At 36.2% G+C, this 25608-nt stretch overlaps 1 protein-coding gene across 2 annotated transcripts in view; it reads left to right on the plus strand.

The window, feature by feature from the left end:
- Nucleotides 1–24793, plus strand: part of FSD1L (fibronectin type III and SPRY domain containing 1 like) — a 29504-nt gene extending 4711 nt beyond the window's left edge. The window contains exons 2-14 of one of the 2 annotated variants that reach the window (XM_030467244.1): nucleotides 507–602; nucleotides 1500–1631; nucleotides 4898–4999; nucleotides 8682–8704; nucleotides 11539–11660; nucleotides 13519–13728; nucleotides 14042–14140; nucleotides 15843–15969; nucleotides 17754–17789; nucleotides 21358–21455; nucleotides 21913–22164; nucleotides 22496–22584; nucleotides 24306–24793. In XM_030467244.1, coding sequence (XP_030323104.1) covers nucleotides 507–602; nucleotides 1500–1631; nucleotides 4898–4999; nucleotides 8682–8704; nucleotides 11539–11660; nucleotides 13519–13728; nucleotides 14042–14140; nucleotides 15843–15969; nucleotides 17754–17789; nucleotides 21358–21455; nucleotides 21913–22164; nucleotides 22496–22584; nucleotides 24306–24425 — 1506 coding nt within the window. In that variant the 3' untranslated portion in view covers nucleotides 24426–24793. The remainder of the gene's footprint in view (nucleotides 1–506; nucleotides 603–1499; nucleotides 1632–4897; nucleotides 5000–8681; nucleotides 8705–11538; nucleotides 11661–13518; nucleotides 13729–14041; nucleotides 14141–15842; nucleotides 15970–17753; nucleotides 17790–21357; nucleotides 21456–21912; nucleotides 22165–22495; nucleotides 22585–24305) is intronic. The other variant, XM_030467246.1, reaches the window with a different exon arrangement.
- The last annotated feature ends 815 nt before the right edge of the window (nucleotides 24794–25608 follow it).

Below are 25608 nucleotides of genomic sequence, written 5' to 3' on the forward strand. Positions count from 1 at the left end.
GTTATTTAACACTAGCTTCTTCAGACAGTCAGGTGCTGATATTTCTTTGGGCTTTTACTAGTTGGGTGATTTCTTTTAATTAGTTCTTTGTACTAGTGGTGGTTGCACAACCACTAGTTTTCTCATCTGGAGAAGCTGTTAATATGGCAGAGTGTTGTGCCAGCAGTTATTTTGGTTTTGAGCTGTTAGTTGCAGTAATAGGGGTAGCAAAAGTCTGTGGAACAGTGGTGTATCATGGAACAGTTTCTTGATTTTGTTTAAACTAATGGCTGGAAATCTTCAGTTCAGTAGAATCCTTCTTAGACCTTTGATACTCTTTCTCTTTTCTAGCAAAAAATATATCCTCACTCCATTAGGATAAGAATTGAATTTACTGCAGCTGGAATGTGTATGATTAACTTCCAGATATCTCGAAATAGTGATGTTTAAAAAAATGACAAGGTTCATTTACAATTTCTCTCCCTTTTTAAAAAATTTAATTTAATTTAATTTTTTTATAATTCTAGGAAACTCTGGAAAGAATTGTGTCTACTCTAGCAAATAAAAATGATGAAATTCACAACTTCATTGACATGCTGAACCATACAATAAAAAATATTCAGGTATATATGTAAGGCTTATAGATTACAGTGGGTTGGGGAAGAAGTTTTCAGTTTTGTCAGCCTCAAAGTGTACGGGTAATACACAAGGCATGGTCTCTAAAATCAAATTTAAAATATAACTTCATATTGGAACCAAATAGAAAAAAAAGATTTTATTTTGAAAGATAAGCAGTTCTGCTTTTTGTGTGAAGAGCTATTGTGGGATTTGGTTTCTGTGGAGAATCTGGATTTTTACGCAAGATCGCCAACTCCTGTTAATTGGAAGCGGTCTGTTTTGTTAGACACCTAGTATACTTGGCAGACTGAAAAGTGAGACTATCCTGATACTTGAGAGAAAATTATTTACTCTTTCTTTTTTCAAATTGTTGGCTTTACTGTTAAAGAACTAATTTTTAGAGCATACACTAGGGAGAGGTTTAGGTTCCTTTAGGACATCCATAAGCCATAATTTTTTTATTTTAAAGCTCTGTCAAGTTAGTTACAGAAATAGAAATCGTTCAGCAGATCTTTAAGCTCGTTTCTTGAGTGCAATTTTTAGTATCAAATGAAAATATTTTAAGTGGAGCTGGATGTCTACCGCCTTACAGCCTAGTAATCCAAATAAAATTGCAAGAGGAAAATCAAGGCCTTTTGCCAGGGAAAGTTTCCAAATACATTGGTTCACTGCAATTTTTACTATCATGGAATTTTTGTGAATTTCAGCCTTCTGTGTCCTGAAGTAAAGTCTGCTTAGGAGATGTCCACCATTCTTAATATTTTTTTACCTTTTCATAATGTGAGGGGAGTGACAAGGTAAACACAGCAAAATATGTATGGGTAGACAGTATAACTTTCAGTCTATAGGAAGGTCTGAATTGTTTCCACTACCAATTGCAGCTGTTTCAATTCTCTTCTCAGGTAAACTCTACTAATGCCATCAGTGAGTTGGATGAAGAATTTGATGGTCTGTATTCTATATTGGATGAGATGAAGGGAAGTATGGCCAACACTATTCAGCAAGAAGAGGCCCGTAAAATTCAAGTCCTGCAGGTAACTATGTAACTACACCTGCAAATTCTTGCAGCTAAGTAAAAGCTATTTTAAACTGCTCTTTTAAATCTCAACTGAAAATGAGATTTTGGTGGGGGTTGCAAGAAATGCAGTAAGTTGAATATTTTCTTTCATGTAAGTACTTCTCTTGTCCCTTCTTCTAGACTACTTAATGATCTTGAGCATATTTTATGTTCTCAACATTTTTCTCTACATTGTTATGTAGAAAAGAACTTGTATTATCAGTACAATTTGCGGTTGGCTGCACAGGAGCATAGATACGTGCTGCACAGACTTAGATATGTTTATTCTCTCCAAACTGAAGAACAGCTTCTGTACTGAAATCGGTTGCTTTCTCATATTTGTGGTATGAGCATATGAACCTGTACTTGTATGCGGGTGATTTTCTCAGGCTTGACCTTCTAGGTGAGAATCACACCAGGTGTTCTTATCAGAAAGGCTGGTCTCATACAGACAGAACTGGCCATTCTCCACTTGTTGATGAAAACCTAATTGTGTATGCATACAGGAAGGCACCAGGGCACAGATTATATGGGTGCCTGCTACTGAACCCAGTACATGAATTTCACCAGCTTGTAGTTTCATAGTTTTGTCTAAGACAATCAATTGGTTTCAAAGAAACAAAACAACAACAAAAAAGTTTCTGAAACATCTGTAATGTTTTTCCAGTAACTTGTAGCAAGCTGACTCTAGTTTTCAGAAAGACTAGTTGCATGTGGCTAAAAGGGCATTACATCTAGTTAACTGAAAATGTTTCTCCAGCTTTTCTTGTTAAATATTTATAGTTGCAGCATTCATCTATCTAGGTTTTTTTTGCTTATGTAAAGCAATAAGGAAGGTACTTGTTCATGAAAAACTTTACCTTGTGAGGTCCTAGGAGCTGTTTCCTGAAACAGATTCCACATATGCCTTTATTCTTTATAAAGCCTGTTTTATGTTCATACTTTCCAAAACTGAGTGCACAACTGAAGTTAAGGACTTCAGTGCACTTTTTCCATCTCCAGTTTAATCTTTCCCCCCATTTGTCTGTTTTGGGTTCTTCTGAAGTTTTTCAACAGAGATCTGCCCACATTCAGGGACAATGGGCTTAAATTGTTGAAGAAAATTGCCTCTCAATGAGCAGCTCACAGGAGAAATTCAGCTGTGGCATGAATGCTGTGGCATTCAGTTCTTCTAGTGAAGAAAAAGTATGAAGGTAATCTTGCAAGTAATGATTCTGGAACTGCAAAATGTGTTGATAGTTACTTGCTTGGTGGTTTGACTTAACCATCAAAATTTTCTGTTAATTCTGTTAATTTTCTGATAGATAACCTAGTTTTATCAAGATCAGGTATAACTGAATCTAGTTCTTCTGAAAGCTTGTCAGTGCCACAGCTATATCAAGAACTGCTGCCCAGTACCTGTGTTGAACAGCTGAGCTGCTGCTTTGCCAGAAGAGGATGAAGACAAATGGAATGTTACAGATCACTGACACAGTTGTTAATTGCCCTACTTGTCTTTCAGTTAAGGTTGTTCTCTAACTTTAGACCCAAAGAACATTCCATTTACTTGATCGCAGACCAACCTTTCTCTAATTGAGAGCACTGGAAGAGTGCTTTTCTCAATAGTCAATCTACTAAATGAAATGATGAAAACTGTCGAACTAAATGTATTAATCCAAGCCATGATCTTTGACAAGCGCTGAAAATTACCTTTGTATGAAGAAGCCAGGGAACTTCAGTGCGGTCTAAACATCTTATTTGAAGGAATGCGATTGCTTCATTTATTGTCCTTTTAAGGTTCTTGTGCTGTATTTAGTCTTCTGTAGTTTACTAAATGCCCTTGTTGAAAATAAGCTGTAACTTAAAGTGCTGAGGCTGCATAATAATGGATGATAGTGAGAATTTAATATTTAGACTTATCCTTGGTAGTTAAGGTCAAAATTAGAAATTTCCGTAAACCCTGGCTTTGAAAATATAATGCTTCATTCTGGGCAGTCTATTTTAATGATATGTAAGTATTTATCTTTAACTAGCAAGTGCAGATAAGTATCAGTAAGATGCTAATGTAAGCATCTGGTTACCATGCCATTTCTGTAAAGCTGTTTGAAAATACATCTGGCATTAGCTTCTATCTTCTGAGGTGTTTGCCTGGGATGTTTTGGCAATATCATGGTATATCTTAGTTTATCAGTATTGGATATCCTCCAAAGAGGAAAGTTAATGGCATGGATTTATTTGGAAACTGTGTCGAGTCTTCTAGATGCTGGACTGTTTCCTGGCTGATAACTTCTTAAACAGTAAATCTGTGGGGCATTTGGCATATGGCCCAAGTCAACTTGCCACATTGCCAATACATAGTTACACTTCTGAAGTACTTGAGACCAGTCTTGAAGTTAACACAACTATTGGTTGCTTTTGAGACAGAGCTTTAGAGCAAACTGTCTTTCCTAAAACGTTTTAAAGAAAAATAATTACTTGCTCTTGACTTTTTGTGAGATACTTCAGTAAGTATCACATGAGTTAGAAAAAACAGCTACAGCTTGAATGGCAGCACGAAAGCTGCTGGAAGGTTTAGAATGTGCATCTTGTGTATCTTGCAATGTGTTTATGCAGGGTAATCAAAACTAATCTTTTTAGGGATATACCAGTAGTATCTAACACTAGGAGTTACTATACTCTGTGCAGTTTTATGTGCTGGGAATGGTATTTTACTAATGAGTTTTGGGTAATCCTGAAGGAAGTATCTGTTTTGCCCTTTTATTCCCCTTCATCTATAGTCTCCTTTTGCTATACATCAATACTGATTTTCAGAATTACCTTGCAACAGTTCTAAAATTGGTTAGGGGTAAAACAGTTGCCTTTTCAAGGCATTAAACAGTATCACTTCATTAGTGTAGTTGCAGTTCCATAAACAGAAATTGTAATGCATGCAGATGTAAGCATTTCTTAGCTTCTGAAATCGTGGCGCTGGGGAAAAAAAAACCAAAAAAAAAAACCCCCAAAAAACCCACCAGATCTTGAAGGGAAATCTGGGTTTTAAATCAGACTTTGCTACCTAACTTTTCCCCGGATGGATATATAATATATGTCATGTAGCACTGTGTGCTTGTGAAGCTTGAAGTTCTAGTTAACACATTGTGTCAGAGGAAATAGCCTTGATTACATAAGGTAGTAAGTTGTGACAGATACATAGTGAAGTTGTAGTTTATAAGCCACTTTTTTAATGTGAATTATGTCAAATTATTCTTTCTGTTTTTGCTTCAGGATCAGCTTAGCCAGTGTAGTAGTGCCTTAGAGAGTTCTGAAGAGCTGCTGGAGCTTGCTGCAGAGTCACTGGACATAAAGGACCCTGTGGAGTTCTTAAAGGTAGAAAACACTGATCAGATGTGCATAAGACATATGGTATTTGTCTAAATTTTAAATATCCTTTCCATGACTGTACTGGTCTCTGCAAACTTACCGAGAATACTGAGAGTAAGGATAGAAAGGCATATAAAAATACACTTACTGCTTTATTGACGAGGCCAAGTCAAGCACTATAATCTTGAATATTTATGCATCTTCTAAAAGTTTTTTCTTAGAGAGAAGGGAGAGGGAAAGTAATGCATTCTGCAGGACAGCTTTTAGTGATAAACAAACTTGCACTGATGCTAGGTAAGCAAAGTTGGAAAGTGATGTAAAAGAAATCTCAAAAAAAACGAACTAAGACTTACATAAATGTGTGATGGCTAGCCCTCAGATCCATGGCAGGTGACCAGTCAGTTGCTCAGTGCTACTACACAATGCAGAGTCTCTGTAGTCTAGCTAGAGCAATTGTGGATGACAGATATGTTTTGCAGAACTTCATGCAAGCTGTGGATCTTTAATTTGCATCTCTGAACTGGGTAGCTGTCCTCTTCCACTATTCCTGAAACCTTCTACATGCATTTACATACTATGTAGGCAAGAACCTAGAGTTCAGCCTCTGATCTCATTACAGATAATGTGGACTTTACCACAGCAGACTTGCAAATCAGGCAACATGTACCTGACTGTAAAAATACACTTACAAATTAATAAAGCAGTTCTGCATGTACACTGACTCTGTATACTAGGCTTGCTATAAAATCCTTGTGTTGTTAGTAGGATCAGCCATGCCAAATCCAAGACCCAGTTACTTTTGCCTTTCTGCTTTTTAATAGAGACAAGGACACAAATTATTGTAACAGAGGGGGAATGCAAGCTGTCTTACTGTATCAGGTGTAGCTTTTGGCAGCTGTGTTTGTGTGCTGTCATGCTTCATGAGTGTCAGTTTTGATATACTTGCCTTTAAGAGTGAGAGTTGCTAAACTGAGTATTTTTCTTAGAACTTCAGTTTGAATTGTCCTTTCTGTCTTGTTATGGTAATGTGTAAAAATTTAGTTCTTACTCTATTCAGAATGTGGTTTTGAGTTTACTGTAAGGTGTTTTGTTTGTTTGTTTTTTAATATCTCTAATGTTTTTTCAATCCAATAAATTAAGGGATCTTATTTGAGTGTTTGCTGGAGAGAAAAAACCTGTCTTCAAATTTGGGGTCTGAGTCTGAGGATACTGAACTCTAGCATCTGGGATTTGAAAATTGTATTGCTCTACTTTGCACTTGTAAATGTGCCTTTGGGTATGGCATTTTAAGGTAATGCTGCTTTTGCTGTTAGGTAGCTAAATTTATTGCTCAATTAAAAGAAATATCAAGTTCTCATAAAAGGACAGCTCCAGGCCTTATTCTTTTATTAGAAAAAGTTTTCTTTGGATCCTCAAGTAAACCGGTTCAGGAGAAATTAGTGTAAGACTAAACTATGATTATTTTTTAATATTTTTTCTATGCTGGGTTTTGGTTCCTGTATTCTCTCCTTTGGTTTACTTGGAAGTTAAAAGAATATGAACTCTAGCACACAGTAGGGTGCAGTGTTTAATTTGACACTGCTGGGCACCTCAGCTGAGATAGGCTGATATCCTTCTTTGTCAGTAGTCTGAAAACAAACTAAACTCAAAGAAGTTAAGCCAGGACTCTTTTGCAGAAGGCTGTTCATTGTGTCTTGGCTCCTACATATTCTACAGGGCATCAAGTTTATGAAGGGTTTTGGTTTTAAGTCACTGTTTTGTTGACAGCTGTCACGTAGGAAAACCATAGAGTCACAAAATGGTTTGTGTTGGAAGGCACTTCGCATATCATCTAGTTTCAACCCCCCTTCATTGTCAGGGACACTTCCCATTAGACAAGACTGCTCAAAGTCCCATCCAGCCTGGCCTTAGAAATAAGCAGGGAGGTGAAACAAAACTATTTCTGTGTTATTTCTGAACACTTGCTATTTTTTTTTTTCCTCCTACTTCCCAGTAAAGTAGGGGTACCTAACATTTTGGTGTTTTGCTTAGATTTTTTTTTCCACTGAGTGTACTTAATATTGAGTTAGAAGAAGTGATCCGCTTTTGTTTGACTTTAAACTAGGAAGCTACCTGATGTTTCTTGTCTTCTCTTTAGAAAGAACAGTAGTACTGTTGAACGGCAGCTAGATAAGTAGCAATGTTAACATCAAACACTAATGCAACTAAGCCATCATTACTTTAACAATAAGTTTTTGTCTTAGGTTGGCAGTTCCTCTTCGTGAAGGACAGGGACTTGTCTTTCTAAATACTAGTTAATGTTTATCTTTGAAATATCACCACTTCCACATCTGCTTCAGTGGAAGCCTTTAGATACTGGAAACAGCTATGTTCTGTGGTTTTGAGTAGTTACATAAAAAGAGAGACTACTAGGAAGTATTGCTGGAATAGTATGATAGGTTTCAGAGAAAAAGTTCAAATAAGTCCTATTTTTTCTTGTTTTTGGAGTATACAACCTGTGTCATATAGTCCAACAAGTCAGTTATACTTACTTGCGAATAATCAGCACTTTATAGTTTCAGACAAAATACCATGGTAGTTGAATCTTACAAACTTGGTGTCATGTTTTAACAGTGGTCTGGCAATTAAATGAGTGACAGATGCTCTCTATTAATGCCCCTCCCCTCCCCAGTCAAGAAAGGAGAGAGAATAAGGGGGAGAGCTTTATGCATTGGAAACTAAACTACACAGCTTTAATGAGACAGTAGTGATGAAAAGAAAAATTATTTAAATATATACAAAACCACTATCCTGTTCCTTCCTCCTTTCCCCCCAATGACACTCATGTCATCACCAAGGCTACAGGGCAGCCCTGGAAAAATCCCAGGGTGGGCTTCTGGAGTCAGCAGCAGGTGGGAGCTGGATGATGGAACACACAAATTCATGAGCGATTGGATCAGGATGAAAGGCAAATGAATGCACAGAATCCTCCTAGATGCTGGCCATGGGCAAAGAGAAAAAACTTGACCCTCACAATCCTTCAGCTTTATACCAAGGATGACAGGTGTGGGATGGAATACTTCGTTTGGTCACTTCTGGTCCCCTCTCTGGTCCACTTCTTCCTAAAGGAGGGTTGCAGGTGTGACTGCTTTACTCCCTTTCTCTTTCCAGACCATAAGATGTTGTTCAGAACCAAGCCTTGGTTCTGCATGCCATTCTCTAGCTGTAAGTATAAACATGGAGAATTATCAGTCCTCAAATCAAACACTGGCTGAGAAACATGCCATTAATTTCAGTAAGTGCAGCTATCTGGAAGAGACTTAGCTGAAAGTAAAATTACCAGAAAGAAAATTGGTTCTGTTCTGGCTCAAACTGTGACACTTGGTTATATAGCTCTCTTAAAATGTGATGAAGAGTAACAACTATCTCAAGAGGCAAAGTCACTCCCAAGCAGTTGAGTAATTTAGAATTGGTTTGCTGTGTTTCCTGAGGTGAATTTTTTTCCAGGTGATACTTACTGCCATTCTAACCATTCTATTAACATGCTTTATAGGAAAATTAGTTTTGATTCAAGTATTAAATTCATTTTGATCTTCAGATCTAAGCAATAAAACTGAGATTATCCTCAACCTTCTTGCATGTTACTGCTATTGATAATTGCATGGAAATACTAACTACTTTCTCTTTCTTCTCCCTGACATGCGTCAAGGCTGCCAGACAGATCAAAGATAGGTACAGTACTATCACTTTTGTGTTTTTGAATTAATGTCCTTGAAATGTATTTAATTTGAATGGGTCATAGTCAGCTTAAGTCAAATTCATTATCACTTTCTTAAGTATTTGTCATTATGACATTGCAATTTCTGAAAGAGAACTAAACTTTTATGCTTTTTTTGGAAGTGTTTTTTCCTTGCTGACTGGTGGTTTTCCATACCTTAATAGATGGTTTTGACTCAGGAAAGTAGAGCACCTATAAAATAACAAAAATTATTCTTTTTATTACTGTTTTAAAATATATTTATAATTGAAAGCATACATCATAATAAAAACCTTCTGGTTTAATATTTAGTACGTGATGGCTGAAATTTAATAATGTGTCAAGCTGACTCTGTCCCTTTTAATTATGAGAAAAATCTTGTTTGGTTTTAGTCCTTCCATTCTTGTGCTAGCTGATTTTCCTTTTAAATGTTAAAAGTCTTGTAGGTTTTGAAATGTTTCTAATGACATCACCGTGACTAGTGTCAGTGAAATTGTTGATCACTTATCTTTGAATTGTGTCTTCAAATTGTTTTGAAAGCTAAATGTTACTGTTTCAAAATTAATATTAAGGTGAGTTTTTTGGTGTTCCTTGTTTTGTTTTTTTTTCACTTGGAAGAATGGTAACAATGTTTTAAAGGCCTGACTGTTGGTTCAGCAACCTTATTATGGTGTGTGTAATATTTTAAAAGAAAGCTCACATGGTCCTTCCAGCATACTGCTCTTATGGAACAAATACACTAGCTTTCAATTTACAAGTTTTCAAGGAAGGATCTGGTTGTTTAAATTCTCTAAATTTTTGTGTGCTGTGAGTAACTGCTAGAGAAATCAATCTTTAGTGTCTTTAAGAAATTAGAGCGATAGTGTCAGTCACAGGAATTTTAATACTACTTTTCTGTAGAGAAAACACACTGAAAAAATATACTTGTGGATCATCTTACTCTTCTAGGTTCTTGAAATACTCATTCTTTGTTAATTAATTCTTTGTTTCCATTTAAAGTGACAGTGCTCAAAATTTTCAGTACACGTGCTCAAAGAGTAAGAGCTTTTCTTTGTTTCAGTAGAGGTCCCTCTAGCCTATTGGTTGGTATTTTAGTATGCTAATCAGAAGCTCATTAGTTTGGTAATGGTATGTTAATACTGTGAATCCAACTACTCAGTGTTTATCTACCTAGTATTCTAGGCTGTGAACAAGATAAGTTTTGGGAAAATGTGGGGACCACACCTGCCCATTGTTTTCATCTTGTCTGCTGGCCTGTTTCAAGAATGGGCTGTGTACTACTTGGGACCTGTTTTTCTCTAATTGGAATCTATTTTTTGGTAATTGTTACTGTTTCAGTGTTATGTAAGCCTGTGTTTATTCTACATGTCTCTTTTGTTCATTTTGATTCTTTTTTTTCCCTCCAAAATTTTAGTTATTTCAATTGGTAACTGGCATAATGATCAAGGCCTAAAGAGGTGTTAAAAAAACTTTCTGAAGCTGACTGCTCAGTGTTTGTTCTTACTGCCAGTCTGAGGATTGTTCTTCCTTAAGGGCAGATTTACTCTACCTGTCTATCCGAGCAGTGCAATCTGCTAGGCAATCCATACTGAATTTTTGAACATAAATTCTGTCTTTGGAAATAAATCAACTTATCTCCATTATGATGTTCATTCCAGTGTTATAATTGCCTCATATTAAAAAAATGCAATGCTTATCATTCTTGAGATGCTTATATCTTTAATACTCAACTTCGTATTTTCTCTCCCTTCTTCCCTACCTAAATTTTTTTCTTTTCACCATTCTGTGATGTACTTATAGTTAGCACACAATCTCTCTTACGTAATAGTGAGGTACCTAATTTGTATCATTATCTGGTGTTCTAGAGGTGCCACAGGTCTGTGGGTACAAATTGGGTGCAGGTGTTCATAGCTGATTTTCTTTTTTGCTGTGTATATATTACTTTCTAGTGAGGAATTTTTTTTTAAACAGGACTTAAGTCCTGTGTGCTGTGCCATCTAAATCGGTGTTGTTCGAATCTTCTGCGTGGCCTGATGTCTTCTAAGTTGCAGGACTATACAAAAAACTTGTTCTTTTTTTTAGTAGTCTAGTTGGTGGAGTACAGGAGTGTCTTAGGAGAATTTGGAGTAAGGATGAGCTAAGATTTAAAAAGTGGAAGTGGCTGTTGTAAAACTGATCTGATACTTGCATGTTCCAAAGCAATATGGGGTCTGCAATCTAAACACTTCTTCATCCCCTGATAAGATCAGAGGTAGATATGGAATCAGAATATTCAGCGTGCTCACTGCTATTTATAAATGACATCTGAACACTATTGAATACCTGAATGTGTTCTCCACTTGGAAGGTAATGAGTGTATCTTGTTCTGCAAAAGGGTCTTTGGACCTTTTTGAACAAAAGGGTTTAAGTTTCAAGTTTTTTAAGTGTATAAAACATAATACTGATTCTGCAATGCTGTAGATTTTACATGCTTCCTAATTTTGTGTAAAGTGATAAAAGTTTTGTCTCTTATCAAAGTTTTTTCACAGTAAAAGAAGTTTTAAGATCTTCTCTAGACAAAGTATCTTTTTGCCTAATACTATGGAACAACTTGGAGCTTGCACCATATTCTTTTTGAGACAGTCACATTTGGAGTGTGTGCTAAATGGTTAACAGTCATATATTAGAAAAATGTGCTGTTTTTTCAGCAGTGTTTTGGCTAACAGTTTGAAATTAACAATACATATTATCTGATGACTGTTTTTGAAGGTGTCTGTAGGACCTAAACAATACAAAACATATTTTGCTAATGCTTCTTTCTTGACTTCAGAGTTACAATGGCTTCAGCATTCCGCATCTCACTGAAACCAAAGGTCAGTGATAGTATGACTCATTTGATGGTGGACTTCACTCTGGAAAGGCACATGCTCCAGGCTGTAAAGTTTTTGCCAGGTAAAACACTTACACAGTGTGTTCAGTTTGTTACTACATTAATAACTCCACTATATTTTAAAAAATCCAAAACAGATCTCCCCGAATAAACCCCAAACAAAGAAAACAGAAGAAAATTAACAAAGTAAAATACATCTCTTGCACTCTATTTAACACGTTTTTCAGAGTACATAAACTTATTCCTATTCCTTGACTGTTAGACTGAATACCTGAAGGGTAAAAGAGTTTTGTAGTTTATTGTGTTGCTTTCTACACAGTGCAGCATTTCAGAAAAAAATATTGATCTTAGAAGTGGGAATGAGTCTTTCAGAACATGTTTTTTCTTGAGTTTTCAGTTCCTCCTTACTTCCTAAGGTTACCTTCAGCTTTTCAAGACTGTACCTGCAATTTTGATATTTAGTGATGCTCCAAGGTCCTAGTCATCTGCAGTAGTGTTATACCTGAATTGTAAGCTTGCTTATAAGAGTGGAGATGTGTACTGAAATGCCAGAGCTGTAATTTGCTAGGCCAGTGATATTTCCTTAACCCAAAATGTGTGCTGATGCATGTTTGTTACTGTTTGAAAGGAAAATTGGGTGCAGTATTCTAGTATGTATCTTTCATATCTTTTTATTCATATTGTTTTACTGGTACCAAGAATATATTGACAAAAATACTGCTGGTAGGAATGTAAATTGTTTTGTCTGTACATCACTAGTCCAGAGCTATTAATGAGTTGGCAGCATCAGTTTGTTTCTGCCCACTTATCTTGTGCATTTGTATTTAGATGGTGAAATTACATGTCTAAATGACTCAGCCATAATTACTATGATGCTTATTTTCATCAGTCTCTGTGGAGGGGAGTCACTGCTAGCAGTCTGCTCAAGAAATAGTTGTTTCAGCTGTACGAAGGCAGTCTGTATGTAATTAGGACTTGTTCACTGGAACATAAGTATACAGAACAGCACAGTTAAGAGTATTATGACAAGGGATGATTTTTGATGAACAAAATCTGTAGGTCTGTCAGTTCCACATATGCCTCAGTATTGTACTTTTCTGATGTTTCTGCTTGATACATTGACTTGAAGGCCAGTTATAAATCTATTTCAAGCTTTTCTGAGAGCTGAAACAAAGGAAAAGCTTTTACAGATCCTTCCAAAAACCACAAAGCATCTTTTTCTCTTCCTCCAAGAGGAGTCTTCCTTGAGTGTATATTAGAATTTACAAAGAGTATGTAAATGCCTCCTTTTGAAAATATTTTCCAACAATTTCAGTGCTTTTTGATTTCATGGAAATGCAATTCTGTTGTCTATAAGCAAAACTTCAGTCTTTTCTTTAGTCTTTTTTAGTCTTAGGAATTCTTTCAAGACAAAGAATGGAAAGGAAACAGAACTAGGTAACTGCTGACTGGCTACTGGAAAGTATTGCACTGTTAACTGTTTGTAGTGCTGGAATTCAACTTGTGATACTGTGTGGGTGCTGCACTTTCCTTACTTACCTTCCGCAGACTCAGAAATAGTAGTATGCTCCTTAATGTTCATCCTGTGCGGTGTTTCAAATGCAGATTCATAACTGTAAGTCCACATTACTTCAGCATGCCTTCCTTACTGGTTTCAGAAAGGGATCTGCTCAACTGACTGCCATATAGTTTAATGTAAATATTTACTCTAGACCTGATGCATATTTCTCCTTCTGTAAAATGTACATTAAGTGAAAGGCCCATGTGTAGGTTTTCTACTGTGGTTTGCTATTGGAATAGATCATCTAAAAGGCATGACTATGAATGCACTAAAGGCAACTTCTGAACTCCACAGATCCAGGGACAACAAATTAATATTCAGTCCATTCTCTTCTTGTCTGTATGTTTGTCTTTCTACAGTCCCTAAAGCTCCAGAGATAGATCTAGCAGCATGTCTGGTTGCTGATAACTGCATAACAGTATCTTGGCGAATGCCTGAAGAAGACAGCAGAATTGATCATTTTGTACTGGAGTATAGGAAAACCAACTTTGATGGGCTTCCTCGAGTGAAAGATGAACAGCGCTGGGACCTAATAGACTATATTAAAGCTACTGAATATACGTTATCTGGTAAGGATTTTTCTATACTTCAAAGCCAAGAAAGCTGTAATTTTAACTTGGAAGCTATGCAAAATAGCCATTTTCCTTTATGTAATGAAGCTTCCATTTTTTCACATGAATTTTGGGTGCTTTGTACAATAATGGCTATATTGTATTTTGGCTGTGAGGTTTTGTAGAATATCATGTGTTAAATGAAGCTTACACTGATATTTAAGTTTTTTCTCAGATTGAGGCATGTGCAAGACAGCTACACATAATAAAACTTGGTTTTGTGAAAAATGTCAGTAATTATTATTCAAGTTTCTAAACTTTCATTTCTTAGGTCTGAAATTTGATACAAAATACATGAACATTAGAGTACAAGCTTGCAACAAAGCTGTGGCAGGGGAATACTCTGATCCTGTGACTCTGGAAACCAAAGGTAAAATTTGAAAGACTAGCCTTAGATGTATTGAAAACCCTGCACTAACTGTTTTACTTTTGCAAATAAACTTGTATTTTAAGTCTGTATGTGTCCTAAGTGAAGAGGATAGCAACCGTTTCTGTAAAGCATTACAAAGCTTACTGGCACAAAGTTAGAATTTTAACATTCAGACACTAAAAATGAGGTAGTGATATAACTTACTCCAGCAGAGCTTGACATTGGTTCTCGGGACCTGTGGACTGACAGTATTATGTGCTGCTACATCATGCCAACATATAGGAAGAGAAGATGAATGTTGTGGCTCAACATTGTTAGAACTCTTAGGGCACCTAAATAGTTGGTGTACTTGGTTGGTTATTGGTACTTAGCAAGTACATTAAACATATTTCTGCAAGTAGATGCTGGAAAGGACTTTTTTTACTTTGTAGCTGTGGATCTAATATGTCAGTATTCAAAAAAATGGAAGCTTCCAATTGTGAAAATTAAGTTATTGTGATAGAAATCAGTTGATCTGATGCTGGCTTCCTAACTTTTTGTAAATAGAAGAAAATATCTGGGAATTGATGTTTTATGACATAACACATCTTTATTATGGTGGAGGTAATGATCTGAGGTTTAGTTATAGCCTTGTCTGGAATATAAAGAGTAAAATTAATGTTATGGACTGGATAATTAAAATACTAATTCTTTTATTTGTGAATGCTACTTCCTGAAAATAACTATTTGTGGTTTGAATCACACACAGAATCACACAAGCTGATGTGCAGTCTGGTAACTTTTCTAAAATGTTTTTAATACTCTTAAGAAGGAGTCATTGTAAGACATGTAGTGTCCATTTAATAGCCACTTACATACCTTACTCCATTACCAGAAAAATTATTCTTTTTGGTTTTATTTGAGCAGTTATCATGCTTCCTATATTATTTTTCATGTTTCTGAGTGAACGTTTAGTCCACTTGCTTTAATAATTGCCCCACAGGAACTCAGTGTCCTCTTCCATGGGTTTACCTTATTTTTAGATGTTATCTGTTGAACTCTATACTCCATAAATTGCAATATACTTGGAAATGCAGACTATACTATCTAATGGTATTAAGACACTTACAGAATAGTCTGTAAACAAACATCTTCAGGGAACTTGGCATGTCATATTAGTTTGGTTTTTTTGGATGATGAGAAACTTTAGCTGCAACAAATACTAAGTCACCTCTGGTTGCATGCATCCTCTACTGTTCCTGTACTTGCAGCTGACTTCACCATTCGACTTTGTCTCCCTTTATATGCTACCCTGTCAATTTAGTATTCGTCAAGTTTGCAATCCTTGTTAATCATAAACATCTTGTGGGAGAAATAGTCTTGCAGAGCATGGAAAATAAGTACACCTTTTTGAATTATTCATGATTGTAAGAATCTAGAGAGTAGGCTATATCACTAGGAGAAAGCACTAGCTGAATTAAATTGCTGATAATGCAGCATTTAAGTATGAAAAAACTTATGTCATCTATTCCCTGAAGGTAGATAGTTTGGATTTAAGTCTCCTTAGCTTGATAACAAGCATCAGACTAAAAAGCTGATGTTTCTATTAAGTTGAATAGTACTCTGCTACTATATTGTTTCTGCTTCTGCTGTTCCCTATGAATAGCCACTGTTGGGAGAGAGCATTATGCCATTTCATTGTTTTGCATTTTGTCTTGACCAGCATTTGTGTTCAGTTTGGACAGTACTTCATCTCATCTCAACTTGAAAGTTGAAGATAACTATGTTGAATGGGATCCTACTGGAGGCAGAGGCCAAGAAAAAATAAAAGGGAAGGAAAATAAAAGCAGGTAATAAATTTTTTTGTTTAAATATTTGTTGTCTAGGATCTCTTCTCTGTCAATTAAAAGAAAAGAAGAATTAAAGCACTTGAGGACATGGGACACCATTTTCATATACCTCTGTATTTTCATCCAGAAATCTTTCTCTGGAATAAATTTCATTTGTTTTTATTTCCCTTCTCCTTTCACACACACTTGGAAGCTATCTGTGGAAGCTATTAGAAATATATTTCAATAATAGGTTTTAATTATTTTAGAAATCCATTTGTTAGGGGATCATTTGAGGTACTGAAATAACTTGTAGATGTGGTGAGTTGACCTTGGCTACCCACCAGGTGCCCATGAAGCTGCCCTATTGATTGCCCTTCTCCACTGGACATCAGGACGGAAAATACGGCAAAATGTTTGTGGGTCAAGATAAGGACAAAGAGATCACTCTGTAGTGTCTGTCATGGGCAAAACAAACTTGAATTGAAAAAATCTAAATTAATTTATTGTCAATCAAAAGTTTGAGTAGGATAATGAGAAATAAGAACAAATATTAAAGTATCTTACTCTCATGTTTCCTTGCGCTGTTACCTCAGAATCCTCATTGGTGGAAAGGTAGCAGTAAAACAAACCAGGTAATAAAGATAACAGATAATGGAACTCTTACAGAAGTGGTGGCCCTAAACATATTTACTAACTGTTTTCATTTAGGAAAAGTACTTCAATAACTTCAACAGAAAATTTTTGGTAGATTTATGTTAGGCACTTAGATGTCTGCTGTTAAGAATTGCTGAATAAGTACATTTGGAAGAACATTGCTACATCAATCTAATCTGACTGAGCCTTGAATTAATATCTGAAAAGAAAGTCTGTGTTTACTCACTAGGGCTCTATTCCAGGCCATCTTCATGGGAGGGGGGGAGCATCCTGATACCTGACTGGAATTTCCCAGGGTGCCATGAGTACCAGATGCCTCTTGCCCATCAGTGTGCAGCCCTCTGAGTGAGCATTGGCTCAATCTTCTCCTTACCTTAGTGCTCCATTGTTAGACTGTAATTACCTCTTGTCTTCCTGGGGCTGTGTGAATCCAATTGTCTTCCTGTGCCCTAGTCTCTTAGTTGTGCTGTTGGGCCTCCACTGGGCTTGGTCTAGTATGTTAGTATATAGTCCTGAGGAGCCCACAGCTGAACACAGGACTTTAGGCTCTGACTGACAAGTTCCAGATCAACAACAGTCACTTGCCTTGGCCTCTTGCTTGCTGTTTTGTTGCTGCAGCCCAGGATATGGTTGAACACCTTGGACACAAGTGCACAGTACGGTGTGTTGTCCACCTATTGTCTGCTGTTGTCCACCAAGACTCCCAGCTGCTTTTTTGCAGGATTTCTCTTTCCTTGGTCTGCCCTATTGCATGGGATTTTCTCATCTGGTGAACATTATCTCTAGCTGTGATACTGGTGTTTAGCTGGTTCTGTGCATAGTTTATGGCCCACTACTCAATATATATCCCACCTATGTGTGAGAATTGGTCAAAAGCCTTGCTAAAATCAAGGTGTGAACAGTGTCCTTTGCTCTTACCTTGTCCACAGAGCTGGTTCCTTCTTCCTTAAAGACAATTAATTGAATTTCAGCATGTGCTTTATGGTGTGAAGAGTATTACTTGAGGTAATTTATCAACATATGCATTCCCTTTAGGAAACTACTACGGAGAAGGACAGTAGAGTAAATTGTAGTGGCATCTTAAAAATTGAGATAATTTATTGTGGTAATAGAACAGTTGTTTAATGACTACTTATTTCTGTCAACAGTGACAAGCAGATTCCTCTGCTGAAGAACAACAGAAGGTGATAATATACCTCTTATTGCTAGGATCTAGCACCTAGTTTTGTTGGGAAACTGTGCTACTTTCCTTTGCTTGATGTAGTGAGAAATAAATCTAATAGCCTTTATCAGTAGCAGTACACATATGCTTTTAAAAACTATTTTGAATTTAAATTTTGAATTCATAGAGATTATGTGTATATTTTTCAGTGACTGGAAAAGTCTTCCTTGAAGCATGTGTCCTAGTGTGTGGGAGACCTGATTTGCAAAGGCTGGGAAAGCTTTTTTATATATCCTAGTGTTAATAAAAAAATCCCTGTTATTTACAGATACACATATATATATATCCCTACTTAACCTTCTGGCATATGGTTTTATGCTAAATGCATAAAGATTTCCTTTCTGAGAACTGTTAAAAAATCTGCTTATTATTTTTTCAATCTGAAAACTGTTTTGCCTCTGAACTTGTGCTTTAGCTGTTACTGGACATCAGAGGAAAAGAAGCAGCGTTTTCACACTTTCAAAGGAAATGAGGTCCAGCTTGATGGTATGTGTAAAAAGCTTCAGGGCAATTCTGCTTCTGGATCCAGTGGTTTAGATTAATTGCTTTTTTTATATGTAAAGGCAGAATACAAACTATTCTATTATTTGCGCAATTGCTTTATAGTGTAAATTTTTTTCCATGATTTTTCTAGTAAACTCCTGTTTGAGAAGTTAATTCCACTGTTTCTTTTCTTGCTTGCCCTTTTTCACTGGTTTAGGGGTTACAGGACCAAAACAAATGCCCAAGTTCCTAATTTCTTGTAGGTGTTACTCTTATTTTCATCCATCACTTGAATATTTCTTTGTCTTAAGATATCAGCAGTAAACAAAAAATTGTGTGGGTAAAATGAGTTCTTGATGCTGTGCAGTGTTGACAGTTCTACTACTCAGAGTGTATACATTTCTGATAAATGAAGTTTTTAAACTGTCTTGGAGGTATGGCCACTTGTTTAACAAACTGAGTCTTGTACAGAATCTGTAGTTGTAAGCAAAGAAATTCCGTAGTTCTGGCCTTTGTTTTAGTGGAAGGCTCTGGTCTCACATTCAGCTCTGCATCTCAGGCTGAACTTTTCTAGCAGGAGATTTGGATGAGTTTTTAATTCCTGTAGGAGACTTCTGTTCCCTGTTATCAGTGCCATGTTCTCTATGTTAGAGCGAAGATTTGAAGCTAGCTCCATAGTTCATGAAAAAAGGTGGTGTATAATTGTTTTATACATCAGATGTGCAGTTTTCAAGTGTTGGAAGGACAGGATGGCACTAAACTGTTTAGTGATCCATATATTTATTAGATTGGCATAAAGCCTTAGGATAACTTCTGATATCCCTTTATGGATAAATTCTGAGGTCACTCCTTGGCCTTTCTTCTCTTCAAAAGAGAAGACAAATTTCTTGGAATATGTACTATTTGCTGAAATTGATAAGAAAACTGGTATTAACTACAGTGCTTTAGGCAACAATCCTCATCCATAAGATGAGAATATTTGGTTACCCATGTTGCAGAAGAAATGCATCTTCATCATCTAGCTGATGAAGACTGGTGTATTGGAAAATGGGCACCAAACTGACTTTCTGCTTATAAGGTTTCCTGCCTTCCTATTGGAAGGGAGGCCTAAGCCCTGGGAATCAAAAAACCTCAGTTGTTTTTTTCAAACTTTTATGCCAAATGCTTAATGTCGTTGTCTGAACTGTTAAAGGCTGTTAGATTTTGAGTGGACAGAGCACATGCAGCAGCCATTTACAGAAGACTTGCACAAAATTTATTATGAGCCATTTAAGGTCTTCCTAGTTTTGAGAAAATGCTAGCAAAGCACCTTTACTTTTCCTGTGGTGATTCTCTAAATGGCTGCATTGCTTTCTGCATAACTCATACTGAATCTAATAGAAAAATTTCAGTGACTTTTTTTTGAAATGCAAGTGAATGATCTCTGATGCAACTGAAGAAGGGTGGAATCTCTAAAAAGTGATGGTTGCCCTTGAAATTGTGCTTTAATTCTTGGCTTTGCTTTCCCCCCTCCCATGCTATCACTTGTTTCCTTTTTCTGTGGTAAGTAAACTACAGCTTCCTCCATGGTAACAAAATTCAAAAGCATTTTATGTGGTGCACCTGCCCAACATACACTTATCCCCTTCATGTAAGTCTTGCAAGAAATTCAAAAGCTTAGCTGTCTTCTGATCTGTACTGGTAAATTTACATATTAAGTGGTGATGCTGAAGTAGATGACATTTTAATCAGTTATTTCTTGTAGGTTTCTGTAACTGGACTAAAATAAACTTAATCATAAGGAGATGAACCAGAGATTCTAGCATACTTGTATTTGTCAACTTAATACCATTCAGCTTTTAATTCCTATATGACTTTATTTTAATTAAGATGTTGGAGGAAAGATATATTTTTCTAGCCCTTTGTGAAATTCTATTTGAGGACAGTTACTCAAGAAAACTTGAAATCAGTGTTAAACAAGTTGGAAAGAAATTCCCTGACTAGTGAAGTTGAATGTTGACTATACCTTGGAAATAGCCTTCATTTTGTTTAATGGTTAAAGTGATAGGAATAATTTTTGAGAGCAGAAACAAGGTTAAACAAAATGTTTGAAAACCTCATTAGGTTAAAATTATTATTCTATGCAACTAATTGCTCAATCGAATATTCTCCAGAGCAAAGGGTATCCTGATTTATTTTGCTCTTTCTCCCTGATAAAGCTCTTGAAACGTATGTTTGTAATATTTAAGTCTTTCTTGATTGGGACTTGACTCAAATTTTATAACTTGATGATTTCCTGTGTGCTTCTCAGCACAGTATGTTGTAACAGTATTTTCTGTAGTCTTAATACAAACAAATAAAATCCCCATTTATTTTTTAAGAGAACTATGATGCATTAAAATTAAAGTCTCTTTTCAGCTTTTTAAATGTAAATTGTGTTTAGATTTAACACTCTTGTTTTTTGTGTCTTCTTCAGTGTATGTATTTTGGAACAAAATTCTCTAAGTTCAATTTTTTTCCCTTCATTCTTCATTGGTTTACACTTTTTCCTGGGTTTCAGTTACTGCTAATGCAAGCCATACTCTGAAAAACCTGTCTGTAACACCACTAGCTATTTCCTGTCCCCATTAAATTCCAATGAAAATTAGGCATTTTGACATTGAATATCAGCAGTGCTATACAACTGTGGTAGCTGATCTGTAAGACTTACTATAAATCCTATAAAAAAAATTAGAAATGTGAATTCTGTAAGGCTCTGCTTAGTAGCAGCAAGACACAGGTTTAGAGAGGCGTTAATTCAAACCATATACCACATGTCTGCTTTTCCCCCCGTAATTGCTTTTCTCAAGTGCCTCTAAACTGGCTTCTTACAATATCTTTTTTTTTTTTTTTCTTGGCTGTTGTATCTTCTCTCTGTTCTTGTGCATGCATACAGTTAGATGTTTTTAGTGGCTGAAGAAATGTTGTGTTTATGTAGCTTACGTATATTTATTGTACCCTGACTGACTTGCAACACTTCTGCATTTCTGTAAATGCATCCAAATCTTGAATGGTTCATTTCTTCTTAGAAGTGGTGCTCCGTCTCCTAAGAGGACATCCATTAGCCCAAGATCCTCAGCAAGGAGCAGCAGAGATCATTTTACTGGTGAATCATACACAGTGTTGGGTAAGGTAAACTTTTTTCTTCTGCTAGATGTATAGTACCATGTACATATTAGGTAAGAATTTGGGGGAAAAAATTGTGAGTGATCACGGTTGTGTACTTTATGCTGTCCTGCATAGAAGCAGTTTTGCCCGTATGCCAGAAATTTATGCTACAAGTGGGTTCTAGTCTATTGAGGTTCTTTATTACAAAGCTTTTAGTGACTACCATTCACCACTGTTAGATGTGATTTGATGTTAGATATATCACCTCAGTGGGAGTAAGTAAAAACTGCCTTATTCTGGTTTATATTTATTTTCTTGTATATTAGCTTTCTTGTTCCTTATAGTTCAGTTTTTTGTGTTACTAAGACTTCACGTTGAAATTAGAAAAGACATCACTGATGCTTATAATGCAGCAGGCATTGGAAGGTACACTCGGTTAAAGCGACTAAATGTATTTTTTTAATTATTTTTGTTAGGAGACACAGCTTTTGAAAGTGGACAACACTACTGGGAGGTCAGAGCAGAGAAGGACTGCAAATCCTACAGTGTGGGAGTGACATATAAAAACCTGGGGAAATTTGACCAGCTGGGAAAGACGAATTCAAGCTGGTGCATCCATATCACCAACTGGCTGCATACAACATTTTCAGCAAAACATAATAATAGAACGAAGACTCTAGATCTACCTGTTCCAGACAGAATAGGAGTATACTGTGACTTTGATGGAGGTAAATTATAATCTTTTGAGATGTAGCCAAGAACATTATTAGCTGTCCGTATAAAGCTGAAGCAGTACAAGACTAAAGTAGTACATTACTTTTAGGCTGATACTGTCTTTTACGGAAATAAGGCCCAGAGCTGTTTCTGTAACGCTGCTTGTAATGTCAAGTGACCTGGGTTCATCTGTGTGACATAGCTAACAAACTGAGAATTTTTCAGTTACGTGGGTCGCGTTTAGTGTGTTGTAGAAACCTTCCCTGGAGAAGAAACAACTTTACAAAAAATTAAATAGCAATAGTATTTAAACATAGATTTCAACTTGTTTTCTGCCTCTTACAGGTCTGCTCTCATTTTATAATGCAAACTCAAAGGAGCTGTTACACACCTTCAGAACCAAGTTTACCCAGCCATTATTACCAGGCTTCATGGTCAGTATCTATAAAATTTTTTAGTTTCCAGCACTGAATTTAGTTTACTGAGGTCTTAATAGCTTTTCAAAGGAGGAAACTGAGCAGTGATTTTGGCTAACTGATACTTTTGAAATTGTTTAACTGTTTCCTTTTAAATGTAGAGCTTTTTAAGCACTCCAACAGGTGACCTCCACACCTGTGGATGTCTTAGCTATGTAAATAAAAGTCGTGAAGGTTTTGTAGAGTGATTTAGTAGGACATGCCAGAAGCTGATGAGCTTGCTACAGCAGTTGTCCTAAACTGATGCAGATAGGAGCCCAAGATGCTGTGAGCTCTTACACCAGATGCTTCCCTCTGAGATACAAGACTAGCTTTCAGATCATTTAAAGCTCAGTAGGATTTTCTTGCCAGTCATTTCACTGGTCTGCATAACTTTTTTTGGGACTTGAAGCTAACGAGTAGAAACTTGCTGCAATTCTAAAGATTCAAAACATGCACAAAATGCACAGGGAGAGAATTAGTTACTGCATATTGGCTTTCCTTTAATGCTTTAAGTAATTTGTTTAAGTAACTAGATATGGAGGCCAAAACTGCATATAAGGTGCCATCAAGTACATCATACTGCTGGAGCAAGGTATAGGTCTGCAAAAACTTAAGAGTCTGCAGGAAGGCTAGCATACTAATTCATACTAAAACCCCAGCTGCTTGGGCACTGATCACTAGCCTCTTGTAATTCAGTCCATGAATAACATAGCATGGTAATTTTGAAGTGTGATTAGGCCAAATTAGAGTTACTCTTCCTTTGGGCATGGTGGAGGACTGAATAAGTAGTAACTTGCCTGGGCAGCCTTACATCTAGCATTTGCAAGCACCTGATTTTTTCATTTGTATCAGAATTCCCTTCACAATTTCAGCTGTTGGCTGGGTGTACTGATAATAGGAGTCTAGATTTTTAACGGATATTTATTTGAAGGTGACTAATCAAGTTGCATTGCTGATGTGGGAAGCAGAACAGCTTCAGGACTCATCTCAGTCATTCTTCTGGCATTGCTGAGGTGGACTCACTGAGTCAGTTCCTAAGGCATCTAAGTGAAGATTTGCTTACCACACTGCCTATTACTCTGCATCTCATGCCTCTAAGTACTTTGTGATATCAGTCTTACACACACTGCTTGGGTTAGCTTGAACAGTTAAAATGAAAACGACAAGCTGCTTAATCACAGCTCTCAAATTTATTTGTAAGTGTATTAAGTTCTTTCACATAACTCAGTTGTAAATTAGAGGTGACTGGCACCTGTGTTCCTGAAGCTTTACAAAACTTTGTTTTTTGTACTGTTTACATTAATGTAATTCTGCTGTGTCATACTAAAACTAAGCATTTCTTTAGACACTAGAGCATATTGAGAATATTGCTTTCCTTTGACATTCTAAGCACTTGCTGCTAGCACATCTGTTTCCAAATGAGTTTTCCTATTAGGACCAAATATTTTAGCATCAGATCTTAGGCTTGGGAATTGGCCTAGAGTCAAAAAGGCATAGTATGTGAAGCACTTTAGATTTTATGGTCTTATAATTATCTGTGCGATTGGGATGTTTTACAGAGTGCTGTGTCTAGAGAGACAGAAGACAAATGTACTTTCAGGATAGGTTTTGTGTTAGTTCCATTGTGAGATGGGAGAAGAGTGATGTAGATGCTTTGTAATATTCAGAATATTGGTTGTTTATATTTTTTCTCCTAGATCTGGTGTGGTGGGCTTACAGTGAGTACTGGATTGCAGGTGCCAAGTGCTGTGAAAACTCTCCAGAAAAGTGAAAATGGATTGAATACTTCAACAAGTAGCCTCAACAATATTGCCTAGTAATGTCTATTAAACACATGTATTGCTGAATGTTTTTTTTTCTGTGTAGCTGCTACTTGCAGAAGCTTGTGAGCATTGGGTTAAACTGGGTTTATCTGCCTACTGATGTCTAAGGCCTGGGTACTGATAGTGCAACGTTTTGGGGCTAAAGTGTTTAGAACCTACTGTGAATCCAGACAGAAATGTCAGACAGAAAACTGAACTGTTGCCTCTTTGGAAAATAAGTGGATAAATCAAGAGCTGTAACAATGTACTTCTCTAATAGTGTATTTAACCATTTTATTATAGAATTGAATATTAAGTTTGGTATGAATATTATTTTTTCTATGAAGCCTATAACAAACAAAATTTTCTTAGCTCTCCTAACATCAGTTACTTGACTATGTATTTTATTATTAGTGGGCTTATCATTAGAACTTGTGATATTAAGGGTGCATTTCAAAAGCATATTAATTTGGTTGTTTAGCCTGGAAAAATACCATAGCAGTATGATTTCAAAAGAATATTATAACAAGTTGTAGGCCTGATTTGAAGAAAAAGTAAGAGCAGTCTGAGTTTTGGTTTTTTGGTTTGGTTTTGTTTTTGGCTTTTTGTTTCTTTGTTTGTTTTTTGGGTTTTTTTGTTTCCTGATCTGAAATCATACTATTTTACATGAGCATGTCTATATATATATATATATATACATATATATATACACACATATATATATACATACTTATATGTGTATATATATATACACACATATATATAAATAGAGTTCAGCTCCTGGGTATTGCAAATGACAGAAAATGTAAAAATTTAAAGGTATTTCAAAACATTCTATGTCCTTACTGAAAATGCATTCTGATAGCCAGCCATTGAGCTAGGAGTATTTCAGGTAAGAGGTCCAGAAGCAAAAATCTGGAACTTTTTAAAAATTACAGTGTGGTAGTGCTCACTCAGAAGCTCTTAATTTTGGGTACTATCTTTACTTTTGAGTTTTGTGGCATTATTCTACTTGGATTCTGGTAATCAGCAATTCACATTGTTGCTCAAATGCAAATAGTAAACTGAATCTTTGGGTGCTGATACAGTTTAAATCCATCTACCCAGAGAAGGGGTGGTGGTGCCCTTGTTAAAACATCTTTAAGCTTTTTTTCTCTCTAGCTAGCTTCACAGAATTGTCATGGTTTGAAAAGACTTA

Source organism: Calypte anna, chromosome Z (genome assembly GCF_003957555.1).
Source record: "Calypte anna isolate BGI_N300 chromosome Z, bCalAnn1_v1.p, whole genome shotgun sequence".
Taxonomy (NCBI): Eukaryota; Metazoa; Chordata; class Aves; order Apodiformes; family Trochilidae; genus Calypte; species Calypte anna.